At 49.6% G+C, this 22092-nt stretch overlaps 1 protein-coding gene across 3 annotated transcripts; it reads left to right on the top strand.

Moving 5' to 3' along the window:
- The first annotated feature begins 13791 nt into the window (after positions 1–13791).
- Positions 13792–20924, top strand: MUC3A (mucin 3A, cell surface associated). 3 transcript variants are annotated; one of them, XM_082360146.1, is made up of 7 exons: positions 13792–15294; positions 15398–15499; positions 16458–16573; positions 16687–18821; positions 18911–18999; positions 19290–19336; positions 19505–20924. In XM_082360146.1, exons 1-4 carry the CDS (start codon positions 13827–13829, stop codon positions 16747–16749), a joined length of 1749 nt encoding a protein of 582 aa, XP_082216272.1. In that variant the 5' UTR covers positions 13792–13826; the 3' UTR covers positions 16750–18821; positions 18911–18999; positions 19290–19336; positions 19505–20924. The 3 variants fall into 3 exon arrangements, with proteins under 3 accessions (XP_082216272.1, XP_082216271.1, XP_082216270.1); XM_082360145.1 differs by having other exon boundaries at positions 16458–17964; positions 18314–18821; XM_082360144.1 differs by having other exon boundaries at positions 16458–18821.
- Positions 20925–22092: the final 1168 nt, after the last annotated feature.

Here is a 22092-nt window from a genome sequence, read left to right as displayed (position 1 = left end):
CAGAAGCTGTGTTTGGTAAGATGCAAGCCTATCCAACCCCTAAGAATGTAAAGGAGATGCAAGGCTTTGTAGGGATTTGGGGGTTTTAAGAGGACTTTTATTCCCCACCTGGCACAGTGCCTCCACTTCTGTGCTTCCAGGTAACGAAAGGTACGCATGGGACTGGGGATCAGAGCAGCAAACTACTTTCGAGAAGGCAAAATACTAGTGAAGTAGCTCTGGGTATCGCCTAAGTAGGGCAGTCATTTGAGTTAGATGTGTCTGTGACACCAGAAGGCATGGGTCAGACACTGTGGCAGAGACAACGGAAGGGGAGAGTGCCCCTAGGATTTTGGTCCCAGCTCTGGAAGGGGACAGAAACCCCATATACCCCCACAGAGCAGCAGCTCCTAGCAGTGTACACTGCTCCTCCAGGTGGAGCTCTCGGAAGGGACTAAACTGCAGCCGCCAACGGGTGGAACTCAGAGTAGTTTGACTGGTGATCATTCATGAGCCCTGATTGTTAGCCCTTTGTTCTGGGCTGTTCTAAAGAGATTAACCCTGTGGTTTGGACAAGGGGAAGCCAAGGGGTGGATGATTCATGAGTGGGCACTTGTGGGGTCAGGATGTGTGAAGGGACATTTTGGTTCACCTGCAAGAGCCTGAGGCAGTCCTCACTGTTTCCCACATCCCAGCTCATAAGGCATTGACACCCCCTGGCAATCAGGAAGCTGATGCCCTAGCTTGGATATGAGCCCTAGCAACTGACCCTTCAGTAGATACAGTAGATTGGGTACCACAGCAGAAAGAGTGGCCACCTCAGTGCCTAGGTGGGATGGTGTATCATCAAGGATGCTGGATTGCCCTTGAAATACAGTGACTTGGATAATGCAGTAACAGCATATCCTGAGAGTTCTAAACAACACCCAAGGCAACCACCAAAAGAGTCTGGGGTCACCCACTAGAATTCCAGTTGGTGAGGGATTGGCAAATTTATTATATCAGCCTCCTCCCTCCGAGTGGGGGCTCTAAACCTGCCCTGGTTTGTATGGACACTGTGTCTGGCTTAACCCAAGCTTTTCCCTGTCTCCTTGCAAACCAGGTGCCACCATTAGTGGATTAGAGAAGCTGAGCGCCATGTATGGACACCCTTGTTGAACAGACAGTGATTGGGAGTCACGTTTCAAAGGTCATGACGTGCAAGACTGGACAAAAGAACGTGACATTGAATGGAGGACCCCTCTCCCCTATAACCTGCAAGTAGCAGGGTTGGTAAAAAATAATGAAATTAATATTTAATAAGTAGCAGATTAAATTACTAACAGGTAAAAACCAACTTGGCTGGGTGGACTAAAGTACTATTTAATCTTTTAATACATTTAAGTGATTTTATATATTGAAATGATCAACCAGTAAGGCCCGATGCCCCACATGCCAGAGTGGGGACCCCTGTCAAGACACCCAACACGGTAAAGGGGTGAAAGTGGTGGAAGACAGACATTACCCTGACTGTCACCGTGGATCAATGTGCTATGCTGTTGAGAATACCAAGCCCCATCATGCCTGGGAAAGGCATTATCTACTGGAATTTGCAATGAGATATCTCACCAGGATGGGTGAATTACTTCACACCCTTGGGTGAGGAGCAACTACTCAGTCTCCACTGGGATCCCATTGTCCTGCTACAAGCTGGACCTGTTGAAACTCTCAGTACCTGGAATGGAACACGCACCACTGAGGGGAGAAGGTGGGGGTCCTGGTCTGGCATATCCAGCCCCCAGCCCACCTGACAGTGCTGCCTCCCCCACCCAACTTGTACGGTATGTACAACCAGGTCAAGTTCCTAAAGCTGCCAACCTCCCTCTCCTCAAGACCAGGTGGGCACGTTCTGTTTCCTACAGATAGAATCATTTGGCTGCTGACTTTGTTCCCTCCATTGTCCTGGAGGACATTATAGTCCTTACTAAATTCACCCAGCAAGGCTTAAGTGACAACCAACAAAGCTTGTCCTTACTGAACACTGAAATATCTCTAAAGAGAAAGGTTGTCCTCTAAAAGAGAAGGGTCTTGAACATTATTACTGCCTTACAAGGAGGCATCTGTGCCATTATCCAAACAGAATATTGTGTGTTCATAGCTAATGAGTCTGCCAGTGTGCCATCTTATTAAATCACATGAAGACACAAGTGAACACCCCGAGTGATCCAACCCCCCAACCTAGGGGACTTAGTAAATCAGTGGTTCAGATCATGGGGCTCTTTGTGTTTTGACCCAGGATCTGGACCTGGACAATCAGAAGCTCCTCACCCACCCCCCCGACCTGTGCTTGGAATATACACTCTCCCCACTGTTCTCAAAGTGGGAGCCATTTTCAAGGACGCAGGCTTGAGAGAGCAATATGCTGTTGAGACCATCTAGACAGTGACTGAACCCAGGTAAGGCCTGTATAGAAACTTTTAAGATTTGGCAAGTGGGTGCAGAAAACTACTCATCTTGTGAGCAGCCCAACACAAGCCTGGTAAGTTCCCTTGCTCATTAGAACTGCCACCTACCAATCTGGAGTGGTCTGCCTCTTTCTTCAGTCTCTCCTTGCCCTGCGTGTACGGGGGTTAGTTTTCGAACCAAAAAGAAAACTGGTCCATTTTATCTGGGTTATCAAATTTGTGGGCATAGAGTTGTTCTTAGTATTCCTTTATAATCTTTTTAATGTCCAGGGGATCTGTAGTGATGTCCCCTCTTTCATTTCTATGTTAGTAGCTTGTGTCCTTTCTCTTCTTTTCTTAGTGAGCCAGGCTAGAGTCTTATTGATTTGATTGATCTTTTCAAAGAACTAGATTTCGGTTACATTGATTTTTCTCTCTCTTTTTTAAAATTTTAATTTATTTTTTATATTCTTGGCTGCACTGGGTCTTCGTTGCTGTGCCTGGGCTTTCTCTAGTTGCGGTGAGCAGGGGCTAATCTTAGTTGCGGTGCGTGGGCTTCTCATTGTGGTGGCTTCTCTTGTTGCAGAGCACGGGCTCTAGGTGTGAGGGCTTCAGTAGTTGCAGCATGCTGGCTCCAGTAGTTGTGGTGCGTGGGCCCTAGGGCGTGCAGTCTTCAGTAGTTGTGGCTCGCGGGCTCTAGAGCGCAGGCTCAGTAGTTGTGGCGCATGAACTTAGTTGCTCCGCAGCATGTGGGATCTTCCTGGACCAGGGATCGAACCCGTGTCCCCTGCATTGGCAGGCGGATTCTTAACCACTGTGCCACAAGGGAATTCCCGATTTTTCTCTCTTGATTTCCTGTTGTCAATTTCATTGACTTGTTTAATTCTTATTGTTCTTTTCTTCTGCTGACTCTAGATTTAATTTGCTCTTCTTTTTTTTTAGTTTCCTAAGGTGGAAACTTAGATGACTAATTTTGCCTCTTCTTTTCTAATATATGCATTCAATGCTATACATTTCCATCTAAGCACTGCTTTCACTGCATCCCACAAATTTTGATAAGTTGTGTTTTCATTTTCATTTAGTTCAAAATATTTTAAAGTTTCTCTTGAGATTTCTTCTTTGTCTCATGTGTTATTTAGAAGTGTGTTGTTTAATCTCCACATAGTCTGATGTTTTTCGTTATCTTTCTATTAGTGATTTCTAGTTTAATTCCCTTGTCATCTGAGAGCAGACATTGTATGATTTCTATTTTAAATTTGTTCAGGTGTGTTTTATTGCCCAGGATGTAGTCTATCTTGGTGAACGTTCCATGTAAACTTGAGGAGAAGTAGTTTGCTTTTTATAGTCCAATCAACAATGGACTCATTTTAAACCCATTAAACTAAATTTCCTGTAGTATAAAGTATAAGAATGGTACTCGCCTGGTAATATTTTTTAAATATGGTATTCATTCACATCATAAAAATGGAACTGAATTGTAAAAACAATACCCAGGAATGAAAAGTGTGACACAAAAGCTACCTATAATAGTTATTCAGTAATCCATCATGTGTACCACAAGCCAAGTTTTCTAGATATCTGTGTGTTTAGTATATGTTTTGTCTTAAATTTTACTTTTGAATAAAATGCACACTTTAACAAATTCACCAAGACAAGTCATGCTGTAGCTACTTAAAATTGCAGTTAGAGAATAGAACTATTAAAACTCCTAAGCATAGTCTTTAAGGTCACCAACAGGGAAAAACCAGTTTTAATTTCTAAAACATTCCTAAGGTTTGGAGCCAAAAACATTTACTAGCATGGTTCGAGGTGGAAGTTGATCTAGATATCAGAATGGAAAAAAAGTCCAAACTCAGCAAGAACTGAGGTTCTCCAAAGCCAAAAGAAGACTTGTGCATTAATTTCTTAAACAGATGAACAAAAACAAATAAACCTTAAGAGCAAATTTGTACTTATAAATACATACTCTTACAAAAGCAACTTTTCCAACCAGAAAACAAAGACAAAAAGCCAAAAAACCAAAAAACCCAAAAAAACCAAAAAAAACCAAGAGCTTGGAAGCAGCAAGACTATAACTAACAAGAAGTGAAAACTGAGTAACAGCTTATGGTCTGAGAAACTCAACAAATAGTTCTTTCAGTTCCATTAGCTGTGGCCCAAAGCTTCAATCATGTTTTAGGTGAGTGTTTACTGTTCAGTATTCTGTTGGCATTATAAATAGCAGGCCAATAGCACCCTCTGTATTTATAGGAAAGCAATAGTTGTTCCTGGCCTGACTGTATGGGGTAGGCTAGTGTTAACAGAACTTCCTAATATAACAGACTTTAGGAAGAAGACTGAGTAAAAGAAGAAATAAATGCCAGGGAAAAGTGAGATTCAAGTTCCTTGAGTTGATATCATTTTGTTGAACCTTCAGAAATATCCTCAAGCTGACCTGGTCTTCCTTATATGCAATCCTCAGAAATCAATTGCCATGTGAGAAATATTTGTACAAGCTTTCTGTGAGTTTTTTTTTTAAACTCATAAATCTATAAATGGTGGCATTCATTTCTCTAACTTAATGTGAGCATTCTTCCTAAGAGGATAAATCCCATACTTAGATTAAACAGGGTGTTAGTCCTCATAAGAAAGAAAATGATGGCAATAATATCAAGTCATATTGCACACAGAAACTGGCAAATTCTTGTTCCCTCACTCCCCCCCCCCCCCACTTTCTTTTCTCAGGCTAGAGTGTTTGCATTAAATCATAAACCTTATAATGGATTTATAGAAACGGTGGTAATAAAATAAAAATGCCAAAATGAAAGTTAAGAACAGAACTGGCTGCCTCTTGAAATGGCACTTTATGATCTTAGGTTCCTGAATAGTGTGAGCTAGGCACTCGATTCTATCCTAGGAATCACTATGGATACATGAAACAAACAAGGAAGGAGAGATGAGCGGGGGTGAGGGAGGGGGATATTAATTAATGGAAATAACTTCACAAGGAACAAACTTCACATGGAAACAGAAGTTTCAAAAAATATATTGAAAAACATTTTACCCATGACATTCCTATATCATAAACATACTACAGACACACAGATAGCCAACAGGTACATGAAAATGTGCTCAACATCACTTATCATCAGGGAAATACTAAGCAAAATTACAGTGAGATATCACTTAACACCTGTTATAATGGCTGTTATCAAAAAGACAAGAAACAACAAGTGTTGGAGAGGATGTGGAGAAGAGGGATCCCCTGTGCACTCTTGGTGGGAATGTAAATTGGTGCAATCACTATGGAAAACAGTACGGAGGATCCTCAAAAAATCAAAAGTAGAACTACCATAGTAAATGGATCTAGTGGATCTAGCATTTCCATTGTTGGGTATTTATCAAAGGGAAAAAAAACACTAACTTGAAAAGATACCTGCACCCTCATATTCATTGCAGCATTATTTACAATAGCCAAGACATAGAAACTGAATGTCCATCAATGGATGAATGGAAAAGGAAACGTGGTATATATATACACAATCTAATATTATTCAGGCATACAAAGAAGGAAATCCCAACATTTGTAACAATGTGGATGGACCTCGAGGGCATTATGCTAAGTGAAATAACTCAGACAGAAAATGACAAGTACTGTATGATCTCACTTATATGTGGAATCTAAAACAAAACCAAAGCTCATTGATACAGAGAACAGATTGGTGGAGTCTTTTGTAGTTCCTTATAAAGTTTAGAACTTTTGGTTCTGTTTTGTGAAAAACATCGTTGGGGTTTTGATAGGGATTACACTGAATCTGTAGATTGCTTTAGGTAGTATGAACTTTTTAACAATGTGAATTCTAATCCATGAGCACAGAATATCTTTTTTTTTTTTATTAATTAATTTATTTATTTTTGGCTGTGTTGGGTTTTCGTTTCTGTGCGAGAGCTTTCTCTAGTTGGTGGCGAGCAGGGGCCACTCTTCATCGCAGTGCACGGGCCTCTCACTGTCACGGCCTCTCTTGTTGCGGAGCACAGGCTCCAAACGCGCAGGCTCAGTCATTGTGGCTCACGGGCCTAGTTGCTCCGTGGCATGTGGGATCTTCCCAGACCAGGGCTCGAACCCGTGTCCCCTGCATTGGCAGGCAGATTCTCAACCACTGCGCCACCAGGGAAGCCCCACTTTTTTTTTTTTTAAATGAGAATATGTGTATGGCACACTGGGGTAAACTGAAGGGAACTTGGGGACACCTATACGGGGCACGAAGACATGTCTTTCTATTTCTATTTCTTTGTGTCTTCTTCAATTTCTTTCAACAATGTCTTACAGTTTTCATTGTGCAGGTCTTCCACTTCCTCGGTTAAATCTATTCCTAGGCTTTCTTTTATCACTATAAATGGGATTGTTTCCTTAATTTCTCTTTCTGTTAGTTTGTTGTTAGGATATAGAAATGCAACAGATTTTTGGATATTGACTTCATTCCTTGCACTTTACTGTATTCATTTACTTTTTTCTAGTAGTTTTTTGGTGGAGTCTTTAGGGTTTTCTATACAGAAAATCATGTCATTTGTAACTAGTGACAGTTTTACTTCTTCCTTTGCAATTTGGATGCCTTTTATTTCTTTTTCTTGCCTAATTGCTTTGCCTAGGCCTTCCAATACTATGTTGAATAAGAGGGGCAAGAGTGGGCATCCTTGTCTTGTTCCTGATTTTAGAGGGGTAGGTTTTAGTTTTTCACCATTGAGTATGATGTTAGCTTTTGGCTTGTAATATAAGGCCTTTATTATGTTGAGGTATGTTCCTTTCATATCCATTTTATTGAGAGGTTTTTTAATAAATTTATTGATTTATTTATTTTTTGGCTGCATTGGGTTTTTGTTGCTGCACGCGGGCTTTGTTTAGTTGTGTCGAGCGGGGGCTATTCTTCGTTGCGGTGCACGGGCTTCTCATGGCAGTGGCTTCTCTTGTTGTGGAGTACGGACTCTAGGCACGTGGGCTTCAGTAGTTGTGGCACGTGGGCTCAGTAGTTGTGGCTCATGGGCTCTAGAGCGCAGGCTCTGTAGTTGTCGTGCACGCGCTTAGTTGCTCTGTGGCATGTGGGATCTTCCTGGACCAGGGCTCGAATCCATGTCCCCTACATTGGCAGGTAGATTCTTAACAACTGCGCCACCAGGGAAGCCCCATTGAGAGGTTTTTAAAAACTCTTAAGTTGTTGAGTTTTGTCAAGTGCTTTTCCTGCGTCTAATGAGATGATCATATGTTTTTTCTCTTTCATTTTGTTAATGTGGTGTATCATGTTGATTGATTTGCAGATATTGAACCATTCTTGCATCCCTGGAATAAATCCCACTTGATCATGGTGTGTGATCCTTTTAAAGTAATGTTGGGGCTTCCCCGGTGGCGCAGTGGTTGAGAATCTGCCTGCGAATGCAGGGGACACGGGTTCAAGCCCTGGTCTGGGAAGATCCCACATGCCGCGGAGCAACTAGGCCCGTGAGCCACAATTACTGAGCCTGCGCGTCTGGAGCCTGTGCTCCGCAACAAGAGAGGCCGCGAGAGTGAGAGGCCCGCGCACCGCGATGAAGAATGGCCCCCGCTTGCCACAGCTAGAGAAAGCCCTCGCACAGAAACGAAGACCCAACACAGCCAAAAATAAATAAATAAATAAATAAATAAATAAAATTAAAAAAAAAAAGATCACTAAAGTAATGTTGAATTTGGTTTGCTAACATTTTGTTTCTTGTTCGTTGAACAATAAATATTTGAATCTAATAGTGTGGCAACTCTGGAAATCAGATTCTCCTCCTTCCCTAGAGTTTGCTGGGATTTTGTTTTGTTTTGTTTTGTTTTTGTTTATTTTTTGATCATTGTGGTCTGTGTCTGTGCCAAGGATCAGAATAATGTGCAAATTAAGGTCTTCTCAGGTCTTTTCTAATCCTTCCCCTGGGCATGCATGGCCACTTTCTAATTTTCCCCGTATATGCAGTAGTTTTTGAATGTCCTAGTCTTTAATGTCTGAATCCCAAAAGGGGAGAAGGCAAAAAATGAAGGGGGGGAGGGGTGTTGGCCCTTTAAATCACCCAGAAGTCATTTGAGATGGAGGGGGAAGTTCTTGCAAGAATGGGGGGGAGGTACAACAACAGTGGCTATCTACCTGTTTTCCTGCACTTATGTGATCAGAAGCAGCAATCAGTGAATTAGAGCATAGATCCCTGTTTGGAGTACATAGTCCTTTTTGCCTACCACAAGCTATGTGCAAGCAACTCCTGGAACACATGCATAGCTACCTGCTATGTGGCTGGAGGTGTTGAATGGGTAGCTGCTACTGTACTAAGGAGCTAAAATTGACCAAAATTAACTGAAATTTGCAATTTACCATCCAGGCCTTCCCCTGGAAGTTTCAAGTCTTCAACAGACTCTAGAATTCTGAAATAGTTACATCAGACAGATTCTGCTAAGGCAATTGTTGTCTCGGTGGGGAGATGGATTCCTGGTGTGTCCTAGCCCACAACCTCCCCAGAATCCTCCTCTAAATTATTTTTTAATTACTTTCAAAAACTAAATTATTTTTAAATTACCTTTTAATTACTTTCAATAATTAAATTATTTTAAATTACCTTCATATAGTCTCCAAGTTGTCAAAGGTAAACAAAGCCAGACATTAAAGTGGTAAGGACAGATTTTAATCCATAATATACTATTGCAATAGGAAAAAGAGTCTAGCATAAAGTGAACTCTACTTTGAGTTGCACAGAAGTGACATTTTAAAGGGAGAGTAAGGGTGTAGGCAAGAGGTCAAGAAAGGGCTCAGCAATGTTGGGAAAGTGAAAAATTACAAAAAGAGGTGAGTGGTCCACGTGAAACCCATCTCGATTTGCTACCTGGCACTTGTAAATTTAGGCTCCTACCCCTCCATAAAGGCTAGGAGACAGGAGCCCTGTCTTCAGGTGTTGGCTGGAACAAACAGTAAGGTCTTTTGACAGCCTTGAGTTTTCTTAGGCAAGCACTTTAAGGAGGGCTGGGGTCATCATAGGGATGGGGCCTTGAGAGGTTAGAAACTATGGTAATATCTGTTCAAGTCTTTATAGTTCAGGGTTGAGGCTTAGTGAGGAGGGGGACTCAGAGGAGCCAGCCTAGAGTTTGGTCAAGGAGATAATGTTTGTCAAAGTAAAAAAGTAAAAACTACAGATACAGCCAAAGTTGCCTGACAATCATTTCCAACCTTAGTTCATTCATGCTTCTCTGAGCTAAACTTACCCCTGTTATTGGAGTAGGTGAGCCTCCTTCCAAAGTTTGAATGCACTTATGTATGTATGTATGTGTATGTGTGTGCGTGTTTGTGTATTCATAGGGGAAATATATGTGTGCGTTTTAAGAAAGCTGTTTCTACTGGTTTCACTGAACAAGACATTCCAAGAGTCTTGCCATGATGGTACCATTATGTTTTATTTGAACATGGTAGCCTATAGTGTGACGTCCATAGTCATTCTAGTTTCCTATGGAGGGCAATTTGGGTTGTTTCCAATTTCTATTGCAAGTGCAACAAACTGGATGGCAATAAACACTCTCATGAATGCCTCTTTGAAGTGCTTCTTGAACACAGAGATGGAAAGGTGGAATTACTGGGTCCTTGAGCATGCATTTAAAATTTTCATAGATGCCACCAAATTGCCTTTCTTTAAAAAAAAAATTTATTTATTTGGCTGTGCCAGGTCTTAGTTGTGGCACACGGGATCTTCGTTGCGGCGTGTGGGATCTTTAGTTGTGGGATGTAGACCATTTAGTTTACTGCATGCAGGCTCTTAGTTGTGCCATGCCGGATCTAGTTCCCTGACCAGGGTTTGAACCTGGGCCCCCTGCATTGGGGGCGCAGAGTCTTAACCGCTGGACCACGAGGTAAATCCCCAAATTGCCTTTTTAAACCAGCACAACCCCCTTACACTCCTACCAGCTGGGTAAGAGTGTTTATTTTCCCACTTTTCCCAACGCTGGATAGAATCAAAGTTCCTAATACTTGGTAATCTGCTGGGTCCAAACTAGTCATTTTGTTTCTTTCCACTAGCCATCTGTGTTTCCTTTTCGGGGACCTGGCCCACGTCCTCAGATATTAAAATGACTTCTGATGGAATTCTGCATTGTTCCCTAGTACTGGTGGTGGGGTCATAGCCCCAGAGTCATGCTAAGGGCAGGATGGAGAGGGGGAAGAGTGAGTGGCAGAGGGAGTGAAGAAGAGCAAGTTTTCATCTCTCCCCGCCCCCTGCAGCTGGGAATGAAACTAAGGAGAGGCCCCAGACTCCAGCGTCCAAGGTCTTGGCCAAGTGTATTCTCTGTCCAGTTTTTCTAGTTCTTGGCTGGGGGCAAGGGAAGGGAAGGGCAGGGCAATGTCCTAGGAACTGCTGTGAGTGGGCCAGGCAGGCTGGGGTTAGAGGTCTTCCCGGCTGACACTTCCTGGGCTTGACTTATCTTCTAGAAAGTCCTTTCTTCCTGCAGCAGTGCCAGATACGGGGAGAGGGGGGGGAAAGAGCGGGGCAAAGGGAAGTGCAAAGGTGAACCTATCTATGCTCAGCCCCCACGCCCAGCAGGGCAGATAACTTCCAGCTGGGTGCTGCTGTGCGCATCGTGCTGGCTCCAGTCCTGCTTCCAGCCTCCTCTGCACCAGACTCATGCAGCTGCTCAGGGTCCTCTGCCTCCTCTGGATGCTCTGGGTCTCCCTGGAGGCCACAGGTGAGGGAGCGAGGTGGGGGAGGGCTGGGGAGGCCCTCCTGATGTTCCAGGACAGGGGTGTGTGTGTGGGGCGGTGGCTCTGAGATCTAAGGGGAGGCTGAGGAGGGGCCCCTCAGGGCTCTTGGTGCAGGGAGAACTGCAGGCAGTGGGAGGAGAGGGAAGCTGGGTCCAGCGGGGCTGCTCTCCACCTGGGATCGAGCAGGTTTGTAGGAGACGCGCGTGCATCGGAAGGGTGGGATAACCTGTTTCTGAAAGAGCGCTCTTCCCACTTTGATTCAGTTTTCTGAGCCCCCTTCCTCTTGTTGCTCCGCTCCCCAGCACTGATGCTTTCTCCACCCTGGATTCTATCCCTCCCTTTACTTCCATCGGCTCAGCCCTCCTGAGGGTCCCTGGCTCTGCCCCTGGGGACCCCTCCTCTCTCTGGGGAGTCTACACCTTTGGTCCCCCTCCTCCAGCTCTGCCCCTAACTCTCCCACCCCGACCTAGCCTATGTTTCTGGGCACAGCTGTCATTGGCAGGGCTGTGGGGGGAGAGCCTGATGGCTCCCAAAGGGTGGTTCTGAGACCACCTGGTGTGGGGTCCTGCTCTCTCTCTCTTCCACCCCTTTGGAACCTCGGGATTACTCTGCACTTCCCTTCCCTCTGCCCCCCAGTGTGTGCTCCTGACCCCCTGACCTTAGACCCCTGACCTCCTGATCTTAGACCTTCCCAACATAGAGGTTCTCTGGTCCACCCTCTCACTTACCTCCAGGGCCACCTCCTGGCTATAAGGGCTCTGGGCCAGGAACCTTCATAATCCCCTCCCCTATCTCCCTGACACCCCAGCTAAGCTGAGTAGTGAAACCCCAGCTCTCAGAGCAAAGACGTGCTGAGTCTGAGTTGGAAAGCTACCCCCGAGCGGACAGGAGGTCTGGGTGTTTCCTGCTAGCACCTGCTGTGGCTGCCGGTCACCCTCAGTGTTATGAGATCTTTGACCCTCACTTTTATCACCTGTAAGATGGGGATGATGACATCTGTAGAGGGAGGGGCTCATATTTGTAAACTAATTAACTCCTTGGCCGAAATAGAATAGGTGATGGAAAATATAGCTATTTTTATTATTAACACTCACTGCTACACCTTAAGGTCTTCAGGACTCATGCCTGCCTGCCGAGGTATCTCTTTCTGGAAGTTTCCTTTTCTGTCCTGTTCCTCAGCCTGTGTGTGGTCCTCTCTCCTTGTCCTCAAACTCAGTGAAGTCTGAGCTTCAATCTCTGCTTTTGCCTTTGTTATTCTCTTTGCAACTTTCTGCTCTCTGACCCCTCGTCTCCCAAAGTCCATGATGTGTCCCCACCCTCAGCCCAGGATTGGCTGGGTTTTCTCTCTCTCTCTTTCCAAAGAGGAGAGTCAGCCCAGACAGCAGTGGGTCACAGGGAGACGGGAAGAGGTGGGCCAAAGGGGGCGGTGGGGGGGGGGGCGCAGAGAACTGGAAGGGACAAGGACTTCGGGGTGTGTGAGGAAGAAGGGATGGGAGTACCGATGGGAGGAGGCAAGACCTTCTGCTGAACCTGCGTGCTTAGCTCGGCTGTCCCAGGGCTGCAAGGTCAGTACTCAGACAGGTGGGCAAGGGATTAAGCGTGCCCCCAACCCAACGTCCCTTGGGGAGGCTGCCCAGGGGGGCAGACAGATGTTGGCCTTTAGAACCTTGAAAGGCCCCAGCCCCAAACTGCCTCTGATTCGGGAGGAACTGGTGGCACTTCCTACCTCTGTGACATGTATCTGGAAAATGGGGTAGTGAGTAACCTATGTGGTGTTATGGCGACAAAACGACCTACCAATGAATTCCTCTGTTCTACCGCCAACACAGGAGCTTCGACCATGGCCACATCCACCTCTAATGCACCCACCAGTAAGTCTCAGTCTTCTCCACCTGCCCAGAGCACAGAAGCAGTCCTGAATACAACCACAAACACTACCTCACTATCACCTTTGATTACCACAATCCCTACTACCAAGGCTACATCCATCCCTCCATTTCCAACTAGTACTGTGACTACGACCAAAACAGAAATAACAACTCTAACCGACACTTCAACACCTGCCACCTCGAAAACAACAGTATTGCCCATCACCTCAACAACAAAAATAACCAAGACTGGTACCACAAATATAGTAACAACACCCACATCAATAACACCACAAAGAACACCAGACATCACGTCTTCAACCAATTTCTCTACAGGAAGAACAATGACACCAGCCAACAGTGAGTCCACATCCTCGAGTACCACTGGTCCATTGACCCTCACCACTGACCTCAGCTCCACACTCGCTCTTTCCAGCACCTCACCCACCCCCACAAATATCATCCCATCTTCCCCTTCACCTGCCCCAAACACAGAGCCAGTCTCCACTTTGACCGCAAACGCTAGCTCTATGTCCACCCTGAATACCACCATCCCCACTACACACCCAACTTCTGGCCCTTCAACTCCCACTAGTCCTCCCACCACGTCCACAACAGAAATCACCACTCCCATGCACACTGAAGCTCCTGCCACCTCGATCACAGCCACTTTGTCCATTCCAGCCACAGAAACCACCCAGGGTTCTACCACACACCTGGTAACCACGCCCATACCAACAACACCCCAAAGCACTCCAGTTGTCAGCTCTTCAACCACCTCCACGACAGGGAGCAGAATCACATCTGCATTCCCATCATCCCTCCCTACCTCTGCTATGGTGCAGACGGCCACAACTATACCTCCATCCTCTGTAAGTACTCCAGCCTCTACTGAGACTCCAGCCACCACCGAGTCCACATCCTCGAGTACCACTGGTCCATTGACCCTCACCACCGACCTCAGCTCCACACTCGCTCTTTCCAGCACCTCATCCACCCCCACAAATATCATCCCATCTTCCCCTTCACCTGCCCCAAACACAGAGCCAGTCTCCACTTTGACCGCAAACACTAGCCCTATGTCCACTCTGATTACTGCCATCTCCGCTACACACCCAACTTCTGGCCCTTCAACTCCCACTAGTCCTCCCACCACGTCCACAACAGAAATCACCACTCCCATGCACACTGAAGCTCCTGCCACCTCGATCACAGCCACTTTGTCCATTCCAGCCACAGAAACCACCCAGGGTGATACCACACACCTGGTAACCACGCCCATGCCAACAACACCCCAAAGCGCTCCAGTCGTCAGCTCTTCAACCACCTCCACGACAGGGAGCAGAATCACATCTGCATTCCCGTCATCCCTCCCTACCTCTGCTATGGTGCAGACGGCCACAACTATACCTCCATCCTCTGTAAGTACTCCAGCCTCTACTGAGACTCCAGCCACCACCGAGTCCACATCCTCGAGTACCACTGGTCCATTGACCCTCACCACCGACCTCAGCTCCACACTCGCTCTTTCCAGCACCTCACCCACCCCCACAAATATCATCCCATCTTCCCCTTCACCTGCCCCAACCACAGAGCCAGTCTCCACTTCGACCGCAAACACTAGCCCTGTGTCCACCCTGATTACCGCCATCCCCGCTACACACCCCACTTCCGGCCCTTCAACTCCCACTAGTCCTCCCACCACGTCCACAACAGAAATCATCACTCCCACGCACACTGAAGCTCCTACCACCTCGATCACAGCCACTTTGCCCATTTCAGCCACTACACCACGTATAGAAGTGAGTACAATTCCTGAAGTTACTTCTACGCCCACCATTCCATTATCAGTTTTTACCTCTACTACTGAGAAGGCCACCTCTCCCAGTTCCACCACCATGACAACTGCGTTCCCTGCAAAAACGGACACTTCTACTTCCGTTTTCAAAACTGACCCCACCAACATGACTGCTGCACCTAGTTCTATCAGCACTGGAACCATCCCCATTAACACGGATTTCACGAGCACACAAAGACCCACCAGTGGCACCTGGATCAGCACCAACTTTGTAACTACCCCACGTGTGCCCGGCTCCACTAGCCTCCCAGTGACCATGAAACCAAGTAGCAGCTTTTCAACTGCCATGATGACTTCAAGCAAGCTGACACACCCCATCCCACCCATCACCAGCACTCCAGGGATACCGGCGGCTACCACCAAGACTCTCTCCACACTTACGTCACCCAGGACAACTTCGACCACGACTCAGATGACCACACAGTCTAGGTTGACCACCACCCCAGGTTGGATCTCCTGCCTCCTTGTGGCCTCTCCTCCCTCTCTTGCTATATTTCCATGGCCAAGGTCAATCCTGTCCTGAACTTCCTGTTTTCCTGTGCTACCCAGGCACTTGTGACAATGGTGGCACCTGGATGCAGAGCCACTGCTCCTGCCCCAGCACTTTCTCTGGCTCGCGCTGTGAGTTTGCTGTGGAACACATAGATATGGGTGAGTTGCTCTCTGCACTTTCTCTTGGGAGGTGCCACTGACTCTAATGGGCCCAGTCATTTTGCTGAATCCCTTCATCCTTGCTTTCTGCCTCATGCTCTTCCCTACCCCATACCATGCCTAATCTCCACCCTCACCTCCAGGAGGTCGCTGGGGCCACTTTCTTTCCTGGGACCTCCTCCCAGTCTGGGCTGCTTCGAGTTGTATTAGGTTCTAATTTCTGCTGTAACAAATTACCACAAACTTAGAAGATGAACATTTCAAATTTATTATTGTACAATTCTGTACATTAGAAGTCTGACATGAGTCTCGCAGGGCTAAAATCAAGGTGTTGGCAGGGCTGGGTTCTTTCTGGAGGCCCTAGGAGAGAATCCATCTCTTTGCCCTTTCCAGGTTCGCGAGTGGCCCACATTCCTTGTCTCAAGGCCCCCTCGCTCCATCTTCAATGACAGCAATTTTGCATCTCTGTGCCTTTTTTCCATACTCACATCTTCCTCTGACTGATTCTGACTTCTGCCTCCCTCTTCCACTGCTAAGGACCCTTGTGATAATACTCGGACCACCCAGATAGTCCACATTAATTTTCCCATAATAAAGTCAGCTGGTTAGTACCCTTAAATCCATCTACCACTTTGATTCCTCCATGCCATGTAGCATAAGATATTCCCAGGTTCTGGGGATTAGACATAGGCATCTTTGGGGGCCGTTATTCTGCTTCCCACTGGGGCAGACGTGGGAGAGACTACAGGCCTGACTGCTGGACATCCTGACTTCCAGTGTTTCTCACATCTCAGGACAACTCATTCCAGAATTCCTACCTCTCTCGCTCCTGCTGTTCAGTCAGTTCTCAGGGAACATGGAGAGGGGCCACGGGAGCAGCCTCTGGGTCAGGGTGGTGGTGGTGACATCAGACAGGAGTGGATGGTGAAGTGACCAGAGCAGGGAATGTTGTGTGCAGACAAAGTGGACACTGAAGTGGGCATGGAGGTTTCTGTCAACAAGGAGTTCTCCCCGGACCTCAATGACAACTCTTCTACGGCCTACAGGAATTTCACGGACACCTTCCGGGATCAGGTGAGGGGGAAGGGGAGGGAACTCAAAGGTCTGCCCCTGGAGTTGAGCTTGGGCCCCTGGGTACCCTCTGGTATGGATGTTCAGATGTGAACCCAGGATCCTTGGCATTTCAGATGAAGAAGATTTACCAAAATGTGCAGGGGTTCAAGGAGGTGGTGATCCTTTCTCTGAGGTAGGAGACCCTTCTGGCACTGTGGAGACAGTGTCAAGTGGTGGGGGGGATGAACTAAGAAGTGCTGGAGAAGACATCCCTTGCTTTTGGAATCATCAGATGTCATAAAGAGAGGGATGGAGTGAGGATGCAAACGAAGCACTCTGTAGAGGATATTTTGCAATCATTTTCTGGAGTCATTTCTCTGTAGGAGGGATGTCACCCCTACTCTCAAAGCATGTTGGAAGGTGAATGATTCAGTGGGACAAACAGGGAGGTGGTGCATGAGGGATGGTGCCTGGTATCTGGTCTATAGCTGGTCTCTCTCTAGTTGGCACCTGGTCTGCTGGATGGGTCAGCAAGAGGGAGGCAGAGAGCCCAGGAGGGCCTGGTTTGATTATGGCTCGAGGCAATGCCAAGAGAATGTCAATCATTCCTTGTCCCGCCTACTCAGGCTGACAAAGGCAGAGATGCTGGACATAATGTGTCTGGAATCCCAGCTCAATGCCCACTTCCTGCCAACACCCGTATAGTTGTGGTTGGTCTGGAAGTGCCCTTCTACAGACCTATGATGGCCTGGGCCTGGGCACCTTTTAAGGCTCCCTGCCCCCTTGCCCCCCTCAGGAATGGCAGCATTGTTGTGGACTATGTGGTCCAGCTGGAGTTACCCTTCAGCCCCCAGCTGGAGAGCGAGTATGAGAAGGTGAAAGTGGCCCTGAAGGAGGAGCTCCAGAATGTCAGCCAGAATGAGACCGGCTGCCAGAAGGACCAGGGTGAACAGAAGCTGGGGGCCTTGGTCTGGAGGGAGGGGTCAGGGTCACAGCCACCATCCCAGCCTGCTCCAGCTCAGACAGGGTCCTTCTGGGGTCAGGTGCCAGCCCTGTGGTACCTCTGGCAGGTTGGGAGAAGAGACACAGGTCCCCAGCCAACTGGGTCAAGGATGGGGCTAAGGAGGGGCTCACCAGAACCTGGGTGCTGTGGAAGAGACAGTTCTGCTCAAGGTTTCCAGGGTGGCTGAGGACCCCTGACTATTCGGGGGACATGAGGGAGTCCAAAGGGGTCTTCCCTTGTTGCCCATTCACACCTCCTCCATACTGACAGAGCTCTCTCTGCCCCTCCCTGTGCCTCCCCCCAATTCCACCTGTGCCTGTGTGTCCCCTCCCCCCGCCCCCAGTCTTGTGTTTTAAGCCTGATTCCATCAAGGTGAACAACAACACAAGGACGGAGCTGTCCCCGGAAGGTGAGAGGTAGGGCAAAGGGCTAAGTGGCTCCAGGAGGCCATAACCCCTCCCACAAGGGACATCTGTCCACTGAAATTCCCTAGGGAGGATGGGGAGACCTTTTGGGGAGGCAAGTGACATGAACCTGGCAATGCTGCCTGCCTGGCCCTTGTTAGTAACTTCCACCTGAGGACCAGCAGAGAAGGTGAGGGGCCTGCCCTTCCCTCATCTAATCCCAAGGTCCACCCCTCGACACCCCACCCTCGGAAATGTAGTCCTCCTCATCCATTTTCAGAGTCATTTCATAGCCTGGCCCCAGAGTAGAGTGGATGAAGTCTTTGCCTCTGCAACCCCCTTCCTATCCCACAGCCATCTGTCGCAACGCTGCTGCCGTGGGCTACGAGGATTTCTACTTCCCCCTGGTGAAGGGGAACAAGCTCCGCTGTGTCACCAAATGCGCGGCGGGCGTGGACGGCGCCCTCGACTGTCGTCAGGGCCAGTGCGTTCTGCAGAGGACAGGTCCTTCTTGCCGGTGAGGTCCCGTCCACAGCCAGCTGAGCCAATCACCCGACCCCGCTCAGCCGGCCCCGCCCCCTGGCCCCGGGTCACCCACCTGCTAGTACCTGCGTGGTCCAGGGGCACTAGCGGACCAGGCCCGGGAGGTGGTGAGGGCGTGTGACCTGTGACACGCTCCCCGCAGCTGCTTCTCCACGGACACGCACTGGTTCTCGGGCCCGCGCTGCGAGGTGGCCATCTCCTGGAAGGCGCTTGTCGGAGGCCTGGCGGGGACCGCGGCGCTGCTGCTGCTGCTGCTGGTGGTGGCGCTGAGCGTCTTCGTCGCGCGCTCGTGGAGGAGGGGCGGCCAAGGCGGAGGCCTGTGAGTGCGCTGGAGGTGGAGGGCTGAGGGCCGCAAAGGGGTCCCAGACCGGGCGGCCCTGCCCTGACGATGCGGCGCCCGCCCGGCAGGTCCTGTGACGACAGGAAGTGGCTCGAGACCAGTGATGAGAACACCGTGGGGACTTTTTCTAACTCGGGCTTCGAGGATGACAGAACAAGTGAGTCCTGTCTCCTGGGGAAGGGAGACAGGGGCTTCCCTGGGTACCATTTTGGCCTGGGCAGGACGGGAGGACCTCTCTTGCCCAAGACAGGCATATACCTCTTGCCCCAGAGTTTGCCTCGTGGCTTCCGCGCCCCCTTCTAAGGCCCAGGTCGTGCACAGGCCGTCCCCGCAGGGCAGGCGCAGGGGCACAGGAGCCCCCTTGGCCCTGCCTTCCTGACGTTTCCTTCCCTCCCCACCTCTTCCCTCTCCCTCCCCCTGTTCTCTTTTCTCTCTCTCTATTTAAAGATGAAAACTTCTATGTGGCCTTGGAGAACGTGGACACTAATATGACGGTGAGGGGGCAAGGGGGGGTGATGGTAAGCAGCGCTCCCAGGTCCAGCTCCCGATGCCCCCCTTCTCAGGCCAGGGGCCGGGCAGGGACAAGGAGGCGGTGACCTCCTCGCCGGCCCCTGCGGGGTGGCTTCCTCTTCTCATTGCCTGTCTCACAAATTCTGTGGCAGTTGCACTTCCACAAACCTGAGGTGACCTTGACCTCACTGTGAGCCCCACACTGCCTTCTCCACGCTGCCCCGGACAGTGGAGGGAACCACCTGCACTGCCTTTGAAGAGATGGCCGTGGACTCCTGAGGCTCAGTCTCCTGGTTTCCTTGGGCAGCATCAGACTTCCCCCTGACCCCTATCCTTCTCCCGACTTGTGTGAAACCCACCTGGAGACCCAGTTCAAATCCAGGCTCTTCCACTGTGGGACCTTGGGCAAGTCAGTCACTTCTCTGAACCTCGGTTTTGTCACCTGTAAAATGAGTGTGGCCCACTCGTCCTGAAACCTTGTGGGATTATTGTGAAAACCAGATGTGCTTGGTCAGACCTCTGTCCCAATGCACCTTCCTGTGTTGGCCCTCATGCTTATATGGCTTCTCTGAGATCCCCAATCCCCATATCCTTCCCCAGGGCTCAGGCCTCCATTTCTCCTTTTCCTGTGTTCATCCCTACTGCCGGGTCCTCACCGTGTACATGTAACCAGCCTGCAGCCTGCCCCATCCTCCTACCTTCTCCTTATATAACTCCCTGCTGCACCCCTTGCCCCCATCCCTTAAACTTTCTCCCCTCTGAACCCACTTCTTAAGTCACTCCTCCCCCACACCCCAGCGCCCAGCCCTGCATCTCCCCCAGTTTCCGTGCTTTCCCCTTCCCCATCCTTGTACCCTCAGCCCTAAATACCCTCCTGCCCCCCGCATCTCAATGCCCCAGTCCTAAATCCTCCCTCCTACTCATCCCCCATCCCTAGCTAGGTACAGATGCCCTCTGCATCTTAGGACCCCCAGGTCGTGCTCCCTCGGCCAGGTCCCCCATTCTGAGGCTCCATTATTCCTGTCACCCCCCAAGGCCCTGGATCCCGGTGGGTGGGAGTGGGAGGTAGGTTTCCCCAGGTCCCTGAGGATGAGAGGAAGTGGGGTCCTGAGGCGGGAAAGCTCCTCCAGCGCCTCCTCCTCATTCCCCTGACTCTCCCTCCCCTCCCTCAGTGCTTCCCCCCCGTTCCTACCCCCTTCCCCGCCCCTTCCTCCCTTCCTCTCCCTGGTCTCACCCCCATCCCCACAATAACCTCTGAAGACAGAAGCCCCCAGCCTCCTTTGCAGGAAGACCTCACTCACCTGGGGACAGGAAGTCTGCAAGTCTCCAGTTCTCCCAGCTGAACATAATATAGCATTTATTGTAAAAGAAACTGCTCTGTGTCTTTCTCTTTCTCATGCTCTGGTGCTTCCACTCAGTTGAGGAACAAGGATGTCAGGAGATGTAGGAGGGCCTGGGAGCGCAGGTTTCTCCCAGCGAGGAATGAAGGGTTCCGTGGGCAGCTCTCAGGGACCATGACCGTCCTCAAAGGGAACGTTGAGATTGGAGGACCCATTTTCTCAGGGGGTGGGTGGGAGCAGGTGGTGGGAGCCTGTTGGGTTTGTCATCTGTGCCCCTTGACGTTAAGAGCTTCTGGCTGAGTCAGGGAGGTGGGTGACTCCAGCTGAGTCAGCTGTCATTGGCGCTGATGTGTAAGCCGGGCATCCCGAAAGACCTTGAGACTACAAACCTGGGTGACGGACACACTCACGCCAGGGCCTGCCATGCCTGGGGCTGGGGCCCTCTTGTTCCCACTTTTGTGGGCAGCAGCAGGCTGTCGGACTGAGCTGAGGGTGGTCAGGGCTGGCAGAATGAGGTTCTTTGGGTGGGGGTGTCGGAACGGCCCCTGGGACCTTTGTCCAGGACAGGAGAGAGGCTGGCAGTGGCTAGTGTGCGGGTAGAGACCAGGACCATAAAGCCTCAGGTGTGAGTGGGAGTCCCACCCAGGAGAAGCACTGGTGGTCAGAGGTGGCCCGGGGGAAGGCGCTGCCCTTCTTCGGAAGGGGCCAGCTCCAAGTGGGTGGTGAGGAAGGAAGGCCCGAAGGGGGACCTCTTGGGAGTAAGGGCGGAGGGTCCTTCACTTGGCCTGGTCCGTCCGGCAGCTCCTTCTAGGGTTCCGTCGACCCTCCCTCCATAGTCACCGTCTCCCTGCGGTTTCTTGGCCCTCGCATCTTGGCAACCATCACACACTGTCACGCCTCTGTTTGCCTGTCCCTTCCTCCTGCCCTGCCCCTCCCATGACTCTGGCTTCCGCACTATAGAGACCCCGCGGAGGGAGGTTCAGGTCTCTTAGAGAGGAGGAGGGTTGACCGGCTGCCCTTTGGCCAACTCCCCGTGTCACCCACCAACCCCATCGTCTCACCTCCACCCAGGGCCAGGCAGTGTCCTTCCCGAGGCAAAGGTCTCCGGGGTCCTTTATATAGCTGATCCCTCCCTGGGAGGCACTCGTTTCTTAGTTTCTCCTGACGTGGGAAGCTCCTGCACCCAGGGCCTCACTCTCAGGGAGATGCTGGTGACCTGGATCCTGCCAATGGCTCTGTGGCTCTGGGTGCCCAACACTGCCACATCCATGACATCAGGTGAGTGAGATACAGGCCAAGCTCCCCGGTGGTCCCGGTGTGTGCCGGCCTCAGGCAGGGCTGCAGGTGGCTTAACCCTCCCTTCTTCCTTCCCTCCCTCGCTTTTCAGGGGAGGGGGCTGC

Source organism: Balaenoptera borealis, assembly GCF_965194805.1.
Source record: "Balaenoptera borealis genome assembly, chromosome: 16".
NCBI lineage: Eukaryota > Metazoa > Chordata > Mammalia > Artiodactyla > Balaenopteridae > Balaenoptera > Balaenoptera borealis.
The sequence above is the reverse complement of the archived record's forward strand: the minus strand, read 5'-3'. Positions and strand labels throughout refer to the sequence as shown.

Bases quoted from the DNA above. Each gene is read 5' to 3' on its own strand.
- MUC3A (XM_082360145.1), top strand. From the start codon at position 13,827: ATGGTGCAGACGGCCACAACTATACCTCCATCCTCTGTAAGTACTCCA. The intron at 15,295-15,397 runs GTTGGATCTCCT...TGTGCTACCCAG, and splicing joins TAGGTTGACCACCACCCCAG to GCACTTGTGACAATGGTGGC. The intron at 15,500-16,457 runs GTGAGTTGCTCT...TGTTGTGTGCAG, and splicing joins TGTGGAACACATAGATATGG to ACAAAGTGGACACTGAAGTG.